The following is a 16896-nucleotide window of genomic DNA, read 5'->3' as shown; positions in this document are numbered from 1 at the left end:
CGTGACGATTCATCAAATGTGGAAGCAAAATTTCTGTTTACACATTTGATTTGGTAACTCTGAGATAGCTATATATTTTGTGTCGCCTCATATCTCGAATCACACATTCGACGCAATATTGACGCATTCGTCGACGTCGCCAAGACGTACGTATCAGCGCGACTTCTCGATTCGCTCGTCGACTCTCCTGAATCGGGGATGGAGGCGCGCACCATCGCCTTCCTATTTATGAATCACCTGTACTCGTCGGCACAAAATCTGTCAGCGTATATCGGCATGCACTCGTGCGCTCGGAGTTTGACGTACCAGTCAAGAGCAAGCGCGGCTTCCATCCGCCAGTATCGCAGGCACTCTCAGCCGTCGTCCTTCCCTCAATGTTATATACATTTATATGTGTATATATATATATATATATATGTATAACACACAGACACGCGTATGTATATCTGGCGCAAGTTCTGATTAGACGTAGAATTAATGATTCGAAAATCAATACAGGGCCGTCCTCCCGAGAGTATTAAGACACCGTGGGGATGCCATCCAAAGACAGAGCACGATAGAGAGAAGGGGGTGAAAGGATGCTTGCGAGCGGTGCGGAAGGGGTGTGGAGGTGTTGGATGGGTGCTAGTGGAAGCGCGGGGTAGCAGGGGAGAGGGTTTGATAGAGCGAAGGTTGGGGTTATGGTGGTGGTGACGGTGGTAGTATATCCGCTAGACGAGCGGAGGGGTTGAGAGGGACGTGGGCGGGTGGAAGAAGGGTGCACGGGCTCCTCGTTTCAGGATCTACTATTTTGTCACCAAACCCTTCCTCGCCCTTTGATAACTAATTAGTGTTTTACCTCCCTCTCTCTTTACCCTTTCCACGCTTAGCTGGGGGCCTCTTTTATCGTCCCAATCAGGGGACGTCCTGGGAGGAACCCCTTTTCATGCAGGAGGCGCATCGACGTTTCCAAGCCTTCCGAAAAGATGAGAATCAAAGGATTTCCAGGGCGAAGCGTCAAAAGTGCGGAGACGGAAGGGGTTAGAGGGGAGAGGAACGAAGTTCAGATAGGTAACGAGCGGACGAGATGAGAGGGAGGTTGGCAGGGAGAGAAGACGTTTATTAACCTGTTAAGACTCGATTTATTTTTCTTTATTTCTCCTGGGGTATTATAAAGTTTGATTACGCAGTGACGGCGTGATTACTCTTTGCGTTTTAATTCCGAGATTGAGCGAGGAGCTCAATTATAGGCATCGATACATGACGTTGTTAGACTCTAAACACGCTTAATTGGGGAACTCAGCTATAGGCAGACAAGAGCATAATACTATCTTAATAATCGATAATGTTACGTTCATACTACAGTTCATCACATAATAATTACAGATATTAACACTAGAGGTATTATGATTTATTTAGCAACGCCATTTTATCGTGAAAGAGAATGTCAGAGCAGTTTTCGAAAACATTAATAATACTTCGGAGAAATTAAAATACCTGCTGCCACTTAATCATCTCCGACATCATTTCTCGCGCGTTAACTCTGATTCGAGCTTCGCTCGCGATTGTGTGCGGTGCTTTTTTTTGCGAAAGAAGAGAAGTTAGCGGGTTAGCCGATCGACCGCACGTGTAGTCAGGAAAACACTCGAGGCTCGTGCCGTACAGAAACGAATTTCGCTCCGAACAATGGAGGACTCGATATACGGCGCGGCGAAATCAGTAAAGGGATGGTGAATACAGGACCGCGGGGGCAAGGGTGGATGGAAAAGGGAAAGGGAAAGAGAGACAGAGAGAAAGCGCGGAGAGGAGGGGGGACGATTGTTGAAATTTGCATGAATCGATCACGATTGTTTGGCCGCGGAATGAGCACGCCACCACAGGAGAAATAATTCGCAATCCGTGTGCAGGCCGAGCAATCGAGTTACCGTTTGCCATTTCGATTCTGCTCGGTCCAACGGACGACAATGGCCCTCCGCCAAAAGCGAATCATCTTTGTGATCTGTCCTGAGCCGACTGATCACGGTTGCCGGTTGTTCAGATGCTCATGCTGCTTTTTGTACTCTTGCTTTTGCACTCTTTTTTTCTTGTTTTTGTTCGATCGCGAGGGGAACTATGTTGCTCTTTGAGATTCCGCGTTATCACGATTCTCTCGAGCCGCGGAATCTATTTCTCGTTCGATAAATTACCAATTAACTCCATATGTATATAAATCGTAAATTTACGAGAATTTGTTTTGCAAAAAAAATGTATAGAGTATTTAATTTTATTTTCTCTATATTCAAAACGTCTTACCCTTTTAATCGCGCGTTGTTTAAATCGCACGAATGACTACCAAAATGATATTCGAATATTATCATCGGGCATGCACTCGTTATCATTGCAAATGGGCATATTTATAGATTCCACAGGTTATTATAACGTATACAATTGCCAATGCTGGTAATTTTGCACGTGTATTGTCGGCATCGTTCTACTCACGCGCAAGCGATACTGCTTAAGCTCTTGATGAATAAAAAATACGCATAAAATATTATTGCAAATATGGCAGTGTAGTTGGTCGTGTGTTCGACAGACCGATTACGTGTAATTAAAAAGCTGACTAAAGCAAAGTCGCAGTTCACGTCTCCGATCTGTATCAAAGTCGTCGATGCCTAGTAACATGACGCACGAGTGTGCGAATAGCATGCATGTATATATGTTTGTTTGTTTGTGTGCGTATGTGTGTGTGTGTGTGTGTGTGTGCAGATATACATTTCGCGAGCGGGAGACAGTAGGTTACTTTTAGTGCACGAGGATTGGTACCTGAGCGAGCACAATACGGGCTATATTTTTATGGGGCCGCCGTGGGGGTCTAATGGCACCCTGCGGGTGGAGAGACAGGGAGGTGAAATAAAAAGAAGCGCGAGCCTGCGCGCGCGAGAGGGAGAGCGGGAAAGCGCCGGGAGTGAGAGAGAAGGTCATGGGAGGTGAGGAGGTGCGGGTGGAAAAAAAAGAAAAACAGGGATTTGGTATAGACGTCATTGTTTCCGTTCGGCACCCTTCTCACTCCTCTTTTCTCCGCGTTCGCTCCCGTGCCCAAAGTCCCCCGCCTGCCACGGCGGCGTGCCGCCCCGGCCGAAAACTACCCCTTACAACGGGGTGCCTGCCATTCAAGCTACTTTTTCATCTCTCCTCTGTTTCTCTTCCCGCGTTCTTCCACACATAGATTACAATATTACCACCTACCCCTCTTTCAGGCTTGCTCACCCACCCCCTTCTTCTGCCGTATCTCTCCCTCTTTTTCGCAGCGACCGACGCCGCCGCGGCGGTACGCGTCCTCTGATATATACGTGCACTTCTGATCATAACATAAATTTTAATGATGGCTGTGATGAAAATATAAGAACGCCCCGATATTTATGGCGTCTGTCCCGGCTACCGTCTGCATTCTCCTCGCATATATGTGGACGCATCAACCCCCTTCCCTTGCGGACGATTTTCTGACGGTGGATCTTCGTCGGATAATACAAGTTGGCGAAAATGATACATAAAGAACTAAAACAATCTTCGCAAATCATACATGCAACATTTGTTATTATTATATCGTGCTCATGTCTCATGATCGCGTTTTTCCAAAAAATATAAATTTTATAATTTTTTGGTTGGTAAAATTATCTGAAAATCTCATTAGAAATCGTTAATATATAATTATCGTGCCATTCTAACTTATTTGTACTGCCTGAACAATTAGTAATATTAACGAGAGCGAGACGAAATTTTTTGCTTTTTGAAACTAAGTCTGGTTCGGCAACCGATAAAAGGGAAACGTCACCCGGACCGCGCTTTTTGTTCTTCTTGCGTTGACAGAGGAAATCAACGCCGACGCGACGCGACTCGAGAACGTCGCTGAAAAGAAAGATCCCCCTCGTGGATCGCTTCATGTTTTCTGCCGCGCCTTTCCTTGGCAGATGATCACCAATCTTTTTTCCGCTGCCATCATGATTTATTAGTGCAGTGCGCGTGAGAAGATATCCGGTCCTGTTTCGTCGCCGCTGCCGTACTTATGCATTCCGAAAAGACACCGATATAACTCCGCTGTAACGTTGCAGACGGAGACACACGGGGAAGCGTGTTCGGATACTATATTACACCCGGACGTTTACATTGCTCGTTAAATTGAATCTAGTACAGGAAATTCCGTCGTTCCATTGCCGAGGGTAAAGAAGTTTTTCTAAGCGTTAATCGAGAAGGGAAACACGCGAGGCAAATTTTGCTGAGGACTAATAATTGTAACGATTGAATTGTTATTTTTGATATCCCATCGCTTTTTCATATGAAGCATTTATTTCGGAAGAATTAGAATTTAAAATATTATTGCAATAATTATTCTTTCTCTCTGCCTCTTGTTCTACAAAAAATTATTAGACCGATTTATGTCTGCGTCTTATTTGAACAAAAGTTAGAGTTGATATAGAATCTGTTTCGGAACTTGACTTATGTTACTTCAGAGATACATGACTCATATCTCTGCAATGCATAATGCTACATAATGGTACTATGCAGATACATTGAATTAGAATTCAATAGCAACTGTAAATGCATTAGCAATGTGGATGTAGATTGTAGCGGATATAATGACGTTATCGATCTCGGCTCGAGGCATAGAGATTATTATGTGGATATTGGTGTATTTTCGGAAGTCGCCGAGCTCCCTACTGATTCGAGGCATCGGCGACGTCAACGCAGATTCAAAACAAGCGGCCGTGATTGGACGCTCCGGGCACATCGTGAAGTGGAAGGGAAGAAAGACCGAGGGTAAGGGGAAGGGCTAGGAACTTGAAAGAGTGCTCGTGTCTAATGATGTTTAAGAAAGGGCTTTAATTTTTCATTAGGACAACGGGGAACATCAAAGGCGTTTCTTTATTTTTTAACCAATGCCTTGAGGCTAGTTTCCGCCCGCGCACATTGCAGCCGCCGGTATATTATCCGTTCCCGACTTCCGTTCGAAATACTCTTTCAGCCGACACCCCCGGCTGAACGACGTATTGACATTTCTTAAATATTGCCGTCCTGATGCGTCCATATCGAAAGACAGTCTATTTGCCCCCGGGAGAAGTTCGTTCTGCCTCTTCTCCCTCCCTCCCTCCCTAGCTCGCTTGCCTCCGCGTAACGTATTGCATCGTTTCGTTGTCAGAAGTCGTCGGTGCACGTGGGAACCTGCTCCCTATGCCACATGGAGGATCGTCCTTAGCTATTAAGGGCCCGCGCATATGCGTGTGCTCAGAGTAAAGAACACGACAAACGGTCGACGACCCTTTAGAGAAATGTCTCTCTTAGGACATACGCGGCCGCGTTTATTGTCCTACGATTTAACGAGCCCCATGTAGACGAATGCTGCCTATCTTTCCTCGTTTGCCTATCTGCCTATCTTTCCTCGTAATGAAATCTATGTATGTATAGATATGTATATGTCGACATATTGTCAGATAATGTTTAATGTAATTTTTGTCTAGATTTATGGTCGCGTCATTTAATACCTCGTTATCGCGTGTTTTGATCCTCGAGAGATACTTGTTCACGTTATTACATATTGCGATGTGTACGCAAATGTCAGATTTATTCCATTAACTCGAATCATGTGGGAATATTAATCGTGAAACGTGAAATATCGTCACCTTACGTGTTATCTTTCATTTAAAACCAAATGCAACGGGTAAGCGTGGCAACGCGATCAATGATAGCGATCACACATTCGCTCTTCGTTTCTGAAGCTCGAACACGAAGATGCACGATAATCAATGAGAATGATGTCTGACAGAAAGAGAGGAAGAGGCATTCGCAAGAGAAGCTCCTTGGCTTTCTCTTTGGCGACTTCTCGTGTATGTCTCCCGCGTCCCCAACCGCATATTGCAGCATGTACCGGGGCTTAGAGCCGATCGATATCTTAATAATAAATACAAGAGGGGTTCACTCTGATGGCTGGTTGGTGTGAGATTGAAGAGGGGGACTGTGGGGAGGTGATTGGGGGTGGAATGACGCCACGTTGTATCGGTGGCGCGGAGGATTTGCGTTAGATAGAACAAACGGGAGGAAGGATGGAGCGAGAGAGATGAAACGGGACGAAAGGGGGAGAGACGGAGAGAAAGCGGGAGAGATCAAGAGAGGGTGAGAGGGGTGAGCGAGAGGGAGATCATTCGCACCTCGAGGTGTAATGAGAAAATTTGAAATATCGCGGGCGTCTCCCGTTCTTCTCTTCCGCCATTCCTCTCCGCCACTCTCCCCTCTCTATCTCTTTCTCTTTCTCTCAACTCCCTTCTTCTAAAAAAAATATATATAACAACGCCGGTAGTCATAAACGGCTGATCCGCGTACACTCGTCCCCTCGTCCCCTTGCTCCCTCCTTTTCACTCTTTTTCTCTGCCACCCTGTGGGAGATTATAAAGGCGCCTGGTATAAGGCACTCTCTTCTCTTACTCTCTTTCTTTGTTTGTTTGCTCGTTTCTTCTCTGTCGCCTCCCGTAATGCCGCCGACCGGGCGCGAGGAGTTTTCGTGGACAACCGCGATTACACACCCGTCGCCGCGACGTCGAGCCGCGCCGCGCCGCTGCCGCCGCTGCGACGCGCGATCGACCGGCGACCTATCGATCGACCGTAACTTTAACTCATCCGAACATCGCATCTGTCATAAAAATATCGGTGTAGTTTTAATAAACATTTAGATACGGTCAGTGGACGCGCTCGAAAATGGGTCACGACGCTTGATCGGTAGCTCGCAGACGCGATATGAACCTCAATGAACGGGCGCGATCTTGCTCGACGCTACAACCGGCAATTGCAAGTCAAAAGTGCGACATTACGATTCTTTATGCCCGCATAAATTTACTCTCTCTCTCTCTCTCTCTTCCGTCTATCGCGCGGTATTACTTCGGGCTTTCCGCGGTTACTCATTTGTCATTGTTTGTCACGAAAAGGCGGTATCGGGGAATTGATGGAATGCACTATTAGTTATTACGTACACGTTTTTAACTACAGTTGAAAGAGAGTTGCGACTTGAAGGTGGTGGGAAGGAAGATGTATCTTTATGCATGATGAACACTGGAGGCATCACGCGAGGCAGATTGTGCGAGAAATGCGCCGGTATTCACGGAATGGCCTTTCCTTATAGCAGGAGCAATGATGATACGTATATTGATTTGACAATGGCATAATGTCGTGTTCTTGTTCGCTGGCTCTTATCCCCCGCGAATCCGACGTTCGACAGCGTCTTATAGCGCGATCCCACCGTCTATCACCGACGTTTTATCGTGCTCATTATCCCGCTCATTATTCGTCGATCGAGATTTGACATTTCGCGTGAGCGATCGATCGGACGTCTTCGCGATTCTGTTCGCTTCGGAATTTCCCATGCCTCTTATATTAGTCAACCGGCGAGAAATAAACAGAGAAAAAAAAGAAGAGTGGTGTCGATGATGTCGGGCGCGGTGAAGATAAAAATAGACGCGAGAACGCGTGAGGGCAAAGGCGCGTGATCTATTCGGGATTCCGCGTTCGGCGCACAAAGAATGCTCGGCGTTCGACGGGGCAAATATCAGACATGCCCGCGTCGACTTTACACACGAATATGTTCCTCATTGTAAGAGGATGTTATATAGTTTCAGTCTTCTCTTGAATTGTACACACAATGATTTACATAAAAGTCATCTATAAAGAACTATAAAGAGATGAAACCATAAGGTTTGCTTTTAAATCTACCGTAGCTTTTGTTGTTAAACCTTGGGACTTTATAACGACCTGAGAGATAAACTCAACTCGCCATGACGGTCGAATCGACTGAAAGAGCCGCTTTTTGCCATTCTCAATCTTCTTTGCTCGACGGCTGAGAGAGGAAGGTAAAAAAGGAAGAAGACGACGAGAGTCGAAAAATCTTATTCTGGAGTTACCTGAAATTGACTGCGCGGAGATTAATATCCCGCCGGTCAATCTTCGAGATATATAAATGTCTGCTGTGTCTATTCGTCTGCTGACGATATTTTAAATGATAATTCAGATCTGGTCGAGAATATAGTACCATTATCTTATTAATGTATTGTTATTATTTATTCCAAAAATTTATTTTTATGGATTTTAATGTGTTCATGAAAATAAACTTAAAAAGTGTAGAAAATTAGAAGAAAGTAACGATATACATTTATAAATAATAAATTAAAAATACTCGTGCACTTTTTCGAGTATATAACAGTTACTCCAATAATAGAAAGCTCGAATGATCGCAGCAGTATAACAGGTAAAAGACGTCTACCCAGACGCATTTACAGTCGGCCATTATGCAACGATATAGCGCGTAGGAAATCGATTCTTTCGACTCTCGTCGCCGGCGGTAGAAGCGGCGATCGCACAAAGTGCGTGACCATACAATATATATAGATGCAGGAGGTAATCCCGCAGTTAAGGTTCTTGCGTCCGCGCGCGTGTTGCAAGGAACTGAGATTCCCTTACGTCCCTATGTCGAATCAGTGAGTACCGATCGATCGACGCAGCCGGGCACCGTGGATAACCGTCGGATAACCGTCAATTTGCAAAAGGGGTGTAAGACGGGCGTCGAGACCGAGACGAAACGACTTGACTCGACGGTACGGCGATCGACCCGATCCAAGTGCCGGCACACATCGCGCGATTGCTCACCTTCTTCCCTCTTCAGGGTTGAAAAGCGGCTGGTGTAATCGATGCTGTCGGACGATCGAATCGAGACTGCGGCGGCTGCTGCCAGTAGCATCTTGTAATGATAGGCGAGGACGACGGGCGCCCAATCGCCGATCTGACGTGCGTCCGTAACGAAGTAATTCGATCGTGTCACGAAATCCGCTCCGTGTATTTTGCTACGCTCGCCATTCCTTCCGCGAGTTCTCGGGTCAGTGCAGCTGCTGCAATTTCGATTCGTTTTCTCGCTGACGCAAATAATGCACGACGAATAAAGCAAGTTTGTCATTTTATTCCGAGATTATCAAATTCTTAATCGGCAGCGGTAATGTTAGACCTACACGATTCCCAGCCAAAGGTTAATGTGTTTGTTAAATTGGCACGATCAATGAAATCGGGTCAGCGCAGCTGCTCAATTTCGATTCGTTTTCTCGCTGACGCAAACAATGTACGACGAGTAAAGCAAGTTTGTCATTTTATTCCGAGATTATCAAATTCTTAACCGGCAACGGTCATGTTAGACCTACACGATTTCCAGCTAAAGGTTAATGTGCTTGTCAAATTGGCACGATCAATGAAATCGATCAATGAAATCGATATTACATTATTTTTTTTATGCCGTACTTGGAAATATACACTAGAGATCATCGGGCGATTAACGAGCGCTTGTATTCTTCTAACGGGACAATGGTATTAATACAAACCGATGCGCGGGTACTTTAATCGGCGATCGGCGCTTTCTGGATCTGATACGGCGAGTGTAGAGCGCGAGAAGCGCGGCAAGGGTAGAGGATGTTATTCAGAAGCGATAAAATCGTCGTAGTGCATGTAATGACAAACACATGCGTTCTCACCCCGGATCCTGACTCCGCGGTGTATAGGTCGCCCTATCGGGCCGGATCTATATAACATGGCATATGTTTAGGTCATTAATTAGCATCTGGAGCCAATTAAAGTAATTACGAATTCGACGGTAAAATATCGCTGCAAGCTACGGGCGGTCTAAGAGCGCTCTATCGGCGGCGGCGTACTATACGAGCGATTCCGAAGCCGCATGGCATACACGCAACAAAACCGAACCACGTCAGTTTTTATCAGACATCCGTCATGTTGTGAAGGCGATCGATTGTTCTACGAAACTATAACGGGGATACTTATATTGCCGCCATGAGGCAATGTAAAGTTTCCCCCGCTAGCATTACGCGGCCGGTCTATTATTCTCGGTATCGCGATCTCGTTACTAATGGCATCATTACTATCCGTTTCGACAAGTTCGGAAACTTTAGCAACGGCCACTTGCAGAGCTTATCGAAGTTAAATATTGACTTGTGCCTATGATATATATTATGACCTAAAAGAAATGTAGTACGGTATTGTATGTCCGAGCGATGTTAAGCAATAATCTGCTCTGTGCACAATTTAATTTATTCATACCGTTTCCCATTAAAGCGAAAACATTAGATCGATGATGTCGATCCTTATATCACAACGCTTTTTATAAAAACGCGCTGTGCTTCCTATTTCCGGCGGTACATAAATGTAGTGGGAAATATAAATTAGTCATACATCGCAATGCAGTTTAATTACAAAATAGGAACGCGCACTTATCGCCATTCGCTTATTTGCGATGGTGAATATTTAGCGCAACAATAACGAGATGCATCGGCGTGATACGCATTTGGCGCTATAAATCATCGTCGGCAGAATCTTTTACGTTTAAATCGCGCGTTATGACCGTCGACCGCTCGATCGTTCGGGACGCTCAAAGAAAATCATTATCCGCCAACGACTTCCGCTGTTAATGTAACGATCACGGTAGCTCCGCGCGGGAGGACGATCGTTATCGGCGAACCTCTCTCGATCCTCCGTCTATCAGGCCGCGAGTCCTCGGAATTTTCCCCACCGCCAACATCAGTTTCCTGACGTGTGTCCACGTGACAAATACGCAGGATGCTACCAGACGGCAGCTATCGATACGCATCCGCCATTCGAACAGCCGTATATTACGGCTCGCTCTCAGATATGTATTTATGCTTCCCGTATCATTTCGCAATTATCGATAACATCGTCAAGGCTTTTTGCAGGAAACAATGGGTCATTACTTGCCTGCTGTAGCCTGGTGCCTCTGTTTCTCCTTCTCTCTCTCCCTCCTTCTCTCTCTTTCTCTCTCTCTCTCGCTCCTTGCCTCTGACTTCGTCCACGCTACATGCTCGATGCTCGTCCTCACCTCTCCCGACTGTTCGCCGATCGCGCGACGCCATATGTGTGTCTCACGAGACGTCATACACATTGACGAATCGATATACACACGTCGATGCCGCGTATCGCATAAACTGAACGAAACTTTCGACGTTGTTCATTTTATTTTCAGTAGTTGCACTTTTGCTCGAAACCAATATTATCTTACATTAAGACAAGTAGCGTTTACAGCGTTGGTTAACACCTATGATTAAATCTATTCATTTTTTCCGTCTACACTCTTTTCCTGTAGGTCGATTGTAGGCTGTGCACTCGGAAAGATAGCGAATTGTCGATCGTGATTGTCAGCGTAACTCGAACTTGTTAATGAATGAACGGATCGGTGGGTTACGTCATCGACGCTCAATTGTTGATCGTAGAAGCGACAGGTCCGGTTTCCCTTCCGACGCGGTGAGCCGGTACAGAAGCGGTATAACCTGTTTGATTCGACCGATCGATCCCGAATCCCTTCCCGGATGCCTTCTATCGAATTGCCGCGAACGTGGATAAAGCGGACAGCGGGAAAAGAGAGGAGACGAAAGAGAGTCGCGGAGAGAGGACAAGAATTGCAGGCAGGGGTAACTATCCGGCGTGTACACGCCGCGAATGTAGCCGGGTATAGGCCGGTCCGAGGGCCGAGCTACTTTGAATATAAAAGCTTGCTATAATTAATATCCAAGCTGGAACAACGGGGGCGGCGAACAATATTTATTAGATACTTTATGGGGAAAGTTTAAAAAGGTAATCCCCTTTCTGTGCTTAACGGTGCCTTCGTTATTTTCGTATCAACTCTCCCATTTTCCCTATCGATGAAAAAGTTTTGATTTGAAAGAGCCGGACCGGTTCTTTCGTTTCATCGTGTCTCCGTGTACTTACGACACTCGTTTGTGCTTTACGTTGATAAAGGGGTAACGTCGCGGCAGACGTCGCACATCGGCACGCTAATTAACGAGCTCTTTGCCAGAGATCTGGCAAAAGCAGATATAGTCGCCAAAAGTATTTCGTCGTTAATGGTCTCCTTGCGAGAGTTACGCCTTCGTCGCTTTTGACGAAACAGTGCTCTTTTATGTATCGATATGCATGAGTGATTTCAGCAGAAATGCAGAAACGCTATGATATGTGTAGGGTGTAATTATTGTAACTGACATGTTATAGCGGCAACGATGTTTACACTACGTATATTAAGTAACAGTTAAACTCGCAAAAATATTGATGGCAATATATAGTATTTCTAGTTGCTACTGCAATTTGCCACATGACGTGCGATATGCGATACATAGAATGAAAAGAAAGGTAATTCTTAATCACGTATAGGAGCCAACTTCGCGAATAAATATATAGTTCTAACGCGGACGAGATATTGCACAGGTGGTTTGATGTAAACTCTCCGGGGGACAGCCTTCGAATTCCGGTAACATTAAAGAATTACATTATAGAACGACGAAGTGCGTTACAATGTCCAGGATCAAAGAAACTGCGACGCCAGCCTACTATTTCCTGCGCTGAGAATATCAAAGCAGCCTCGCGCGGCTCGACGGGCCGTCGTTTCTATTTTTGCCGGCTTTTCGTAGCCGCGAAATTAGGTGCAGCCGGCGAGAATTGATTGATTTCGCGTCGCACGGCTCCGCGACGGTAATTTAACGATCCGGACCACCGTGAAAAATTTGCACAGAGTGTACACCTTAAGCGCAATCGTCTGCGCCGTTAAAACTCTGGCTGCGTTGCAAAATTAAACCTCTTTAAAGTGAAATGGAGTACAACTTCCACGCGAATTACAAAGTGTCTATGTCTCGGTGAACAGGACTATCGCTTATTATTAACTCGTGAGCGGTGATATTTTTCCGTTCTTCTATTAATTAGTCTTGAAAATTAGTTCGTCAAATGTCTGCGGTATAAAGAACTTATATCGGTAGAGTTGATAAAAAATGCCAATACTGCTCGTCTATATCGCGTGATATTGTTAAGGTGACTCGAATCAGTTTTGCAATTTAACGTAATATGATCTTCGTCTCGCATGTTTGATTAAGTCACCGAGAAAATTAAATTTTCAATTCTCTCGGCGATTTTCAATTCTCACCGAATTGATATACTGGTATATTACGAACGTTAACATTCATTATCGTCTTTTCTTCTTGTTACAGAGAGCGACTTCGGCGGAGAAAGAAATAGCCGCGCTAAAAGAACAGCTCGCCGCAACGAATGACAACAATTCCAAGACTGAGGGACACCAATTGTCTCAGCCTCCGCAGGGAAGCGATCAACAACAGGTACACGATGCCAGCAATCCCAGAAGGACGCCGAACAGCAACCTCGAGGAGTTGCAGGCCAAAGACAAAGAGGTGCGTTAGATCAAACTCGAACCCTTCCGCTAAAATGTTGCTCTCTCGTGTATTGCCGTATGGAGTGTGGGACGGTGATTGTAATCTTGAACTTCTCCCTCCTCCTCTTTCCTCGTTCCACTTTCTTTTTAATATTTAATTAAAAATAAAAGAATAACAAGTTAATACTCTTTTTTCTAAAATAGTCAGTAACGCAATAAATCGTCTCTGATAAGAAAAAAATTATTAGTATATATTTCAATGTTTCCTACAAAATTTTTTTCTTCCCATGTGTATACAATTTTTTCTTTATTAACAACAGCGTAAATAATGAGATAATGAGATAGTATCACTGTAATTAAGAAAAGCAGATCTCATGATTTGCGAAAGGATTGACAAATCGAACGTTCCTTCACGAGCGATCGCACGGCTTAACCAACCCGGGGGTTGCTGCGTGCAAAACCACCGCGTGTATGCTAGTACGATTTCTGTGTGCAGACACGCGTGAGTCGCGGCATGTTGAGGTGAATGACTAACGTTGCTCGTGTTCGATATCCGCATTCGGTGGATTATTGTCCCTCTCCTTCTTTATCCGCCTACGCAATTCTGTTCCACGCAATCACGTTCGTATACCGCACGCATGCCTGACACTCACCCCTTTCTAACCGACTGTTGTGTCGTCGCTCAGACGCTTCAAATAGCATACTTTTCAACTAAATTTTTTAAATTAATAGCCACGTAGACGGAAAATCTTTGCAATTTTCTCGAAAGTTAGCTGAATACAATACATTTCGATACAAAATAATATACGGGAAAGAACGTCAGCTTTTGCGACAAATTGCAATCAATTATTAGGAATTTTATGTCAGTATTATATTGAAATACTATATTAAGTATAATCAAATTTTAATCTTAATGTCAATAAGAATCTTATTAAAAGCGTAATCTTAATAAGAATCTTAGTAAAAGTGTAATAAATATTATATTACATTTAACATTATTGAAGAATATTATATAAAGGGGAACGTTATTTATTAATTCAAAGATTATGGAAATAGTATTAACCGATAAAAGTATAATACCTAAGATTTTAGAGCTAGCTCTTTGTACGTCATTCACCATACGAAACGTCCTACTTGTGTTTTACAAATTATATTTATTTATAAGTAGATTGGTATATAAATTATGGAGATGTAAGTGGTTGTGGGTTTTACATGGCGATTCGCATTTAGGCAACATGATTGGCATACAAACGGCAGGTAATGAATTCGGGTGAGCCGTTTCGCAACTCTCTCGCGTGGCATTTTTCTCTCGAGAAAGATACACGATCGGGACCTAGATTCGCGATAAACGTTTCAAATTACCTCGCCGCGCGTTTCCCGCGAAACTACACGAACTCCTGCCTGCAGCTATAAGTAGCGAACGTAACTAATGATACCCGATCAGCTCTATCGAAATAGATAACGAAGTCAATTTAGAAAAGCCGTAACGCGCCGGGGATCTCGCGCCGTATCGCTTTTCAGCGTTGTCCATTAACGTCGCGTCCGATTGAATAGGCGCATCTCGGCATATATTTAGTAACGACGAACGCGGCACGTCGTATGGGTTTGATCGGCTTGCTCGGGTCGTTAAAGCGCCCGGAATGTGGCAAATGGCAAGGCGCAAATTTTCTATTACGATTCGCTCGCCCGCGGTTTTGGAACCCCGCGCTATACGATAACATTATCGTATATTTATCAGGAGGGTAAATAACCCTGGGGAGAGGAGGGCGAGCGTGCGCGCGCGCACGCGGTTTCGCTCTCGGCAAAAATAGCCGCGACGACCGTGCAAACTCCGTGCGTCTCCGAGAAGCTGCGCGAGTAACATTGCTCTCGTCTAACTGCCCGCTGCAATCTCGATCTGCAACGTGCAGCTGCCGCGCGACACGGATGAATGGAGATAATGACGGTCATCTCTCACTTTTACCGCCAAATATTCGACCTAATAAACTACGGTCGTCTCGTACGGGCGGCTCCATTTTCTTGGGTTTCATTTTATCTAGGGATAGAGGGCATCGCGAGGTATGCCGAGCTGTTACGCTTCTGGCTGATGTGCAATTAAAGTTAATTAATTGTATAAGTAGGTAATTATGTATAAATTTATGTAGCGTAATGAAATGTTACATCTGCGTCTGACGTATATATTGTCATTGCATAACTTACGTATTTGGGATTTCAATATTTCTTTAAATTTTATTACATTGATAAAATTAGTAATTATATACAAAATATTAATGCGTAAATTTTTATTAATGATAACAATTCTATAGATAAAAAAAATAATAGTTTATTAATGCTACAAAAGAATCTGTTTTTCTTTTCGCTCATTCCAATATATATAAGAAGGATACTTGCTATATAGATCAAACTGCCACAGGCCTTGAATAAGGCATATAGAGCTATCCAAGTCGATAAATCTTCGAGAGGTAATATAGAATACGAGTTACCCGCCGCTACTCGAAGCCTTTTTTCCCCGGAAGTGGTCAGGAAGAGCCTAAGTGGTAGTTGCACCCTTTAGTGCCGTGCACTTTGCGTGGTTTACGAAGCGGCGTGCAAGGAGGTCGAGCCCGTAAAAATCTTGCGGTAAAGGAAAAGGAGTGTGGCGGGAATGGTGGGAGGAAGCGTAACCTGTTAAGGGTGTATAATGCGAGAGGGGCGAAAACACAGCGGCACGATTGCGGGCGGGGGGTGGCGGGGGCTGTACACGAGTTCTTAAACAAAGCCAAAAACACTTAAAGCGGCGCGCGCGTGAGAAAGGAGTGATAAAAACGCCGCTAAGAGTTCAATAAGTATCCTCCTTAGAGCCAATAACAACCACTCCTCCTTTTCTGTCGCCTTCAACCACCGTCCGCCCTTCCTCTGTTCCCTTTGCGCTCCCCCTCCCCCTCTCCGTCTCTGTTGTCGCCGCGCGAGGAAAATCGTTTGCTTCGAAGCCTTCGAGCCTGTTGTAATCCCGGAGCCGATAATCTCCGATCCCGTCCCTCCTCTTGTCAACGTCGTATCCTTGGTCCTTGTTCGTCCGTCCCCTTGTCTCGAGGATAGGAAGGGGATGGCGCGCGTTCTGTTCTCGCCGACGATGCCTTTTAACGGATAAGAATTTGCTCCGCGGACAATGTCTTTATTGAGAAGCCATCGCGCGCCGTGGAGCACCGGAATGATTTTTATTATTCGTCGATTAAAGAGAGGTAATGGCAGTTTCAAGTCCCTCCCGAGCGACGGGATGATTTAAGGACGATAATGAGGAGTAAATAATGCGATAGTGTCTCCGAAAGAGGGGGACGAGGACGCGGGTATCTCAGAGAGGGGTGGTTGCGCGATACTCGGGAGTACGCCCATGAATTATGGAGACTTCGGAAGTACGTTAGTTTATGACGGGTCGATAATTATCAGACACGTGCGTCAATGTATATATTGCTGTAGCTGATACTGTCTTTACTCCACTAACAATTTTGGATACCTGATACGTACTTACTGATTCTGAACATAAAAATTGCATGTGAATATAGATTTCTCAATTTCTTTAAGTGTTTTATAATATTATACGTACGAGTAACATATATACACTATCTGATTATACATGACGTTACCCAGAACTCGAACAAGACGCATTCGTGGACGCTTTGCTTCCGTGTATACACTGTAAAAAA

At 44.8% G+C, this 16896-nt stretch overlaps 1 protein-coding gene across 6 annotated transcripts in view; it reads left to right on the top strand.

The window, feature by feature from the left end:
• Positions 1 to 16896, top strand: part of LOC112453856 (homeobox protein cut) — a 128739-nt gene that overhangs the window by 47050 nt on the left and 64793 nt on the right. For all 6 annotated transcript variants that reach the window (XM_025014843.1, XM_025014840.1, XM_025014842.1 and 3 more), the window contains exon 2: positions 13035 to 13232. In XM_025014843.1, the coding sequence (XP_024870611.1) occupies positions 13035 to 13232 (198 nt within the window). The remainder of the gene's footprint in view (positions 1 to 13034; positions 13233 to 16896) is intronic.

The sequence above is a fragment of the Temnothorax curvispinosus genome, unplaced genomic scaffold, assembly GCF_003070985.1.
Source record: "Temnothorax curvispinosus isolate PA1 unplaced genomic scaffold, ASM307098v1 QBEX01004747.1, whole genome shotgun sequence".
Lineage (NCBI taxonomy): Eukaryota > Metazoa > Arthropoda > Insecta > Hymenoptera > Formicidae > Temnothorax > Temnothorax curvispinosus.
The sequence above is the reverse complement of the archived record's forward strand: the minus strand, read 5'-3'. Positions and strand labels throughout refer to the sequence as shown.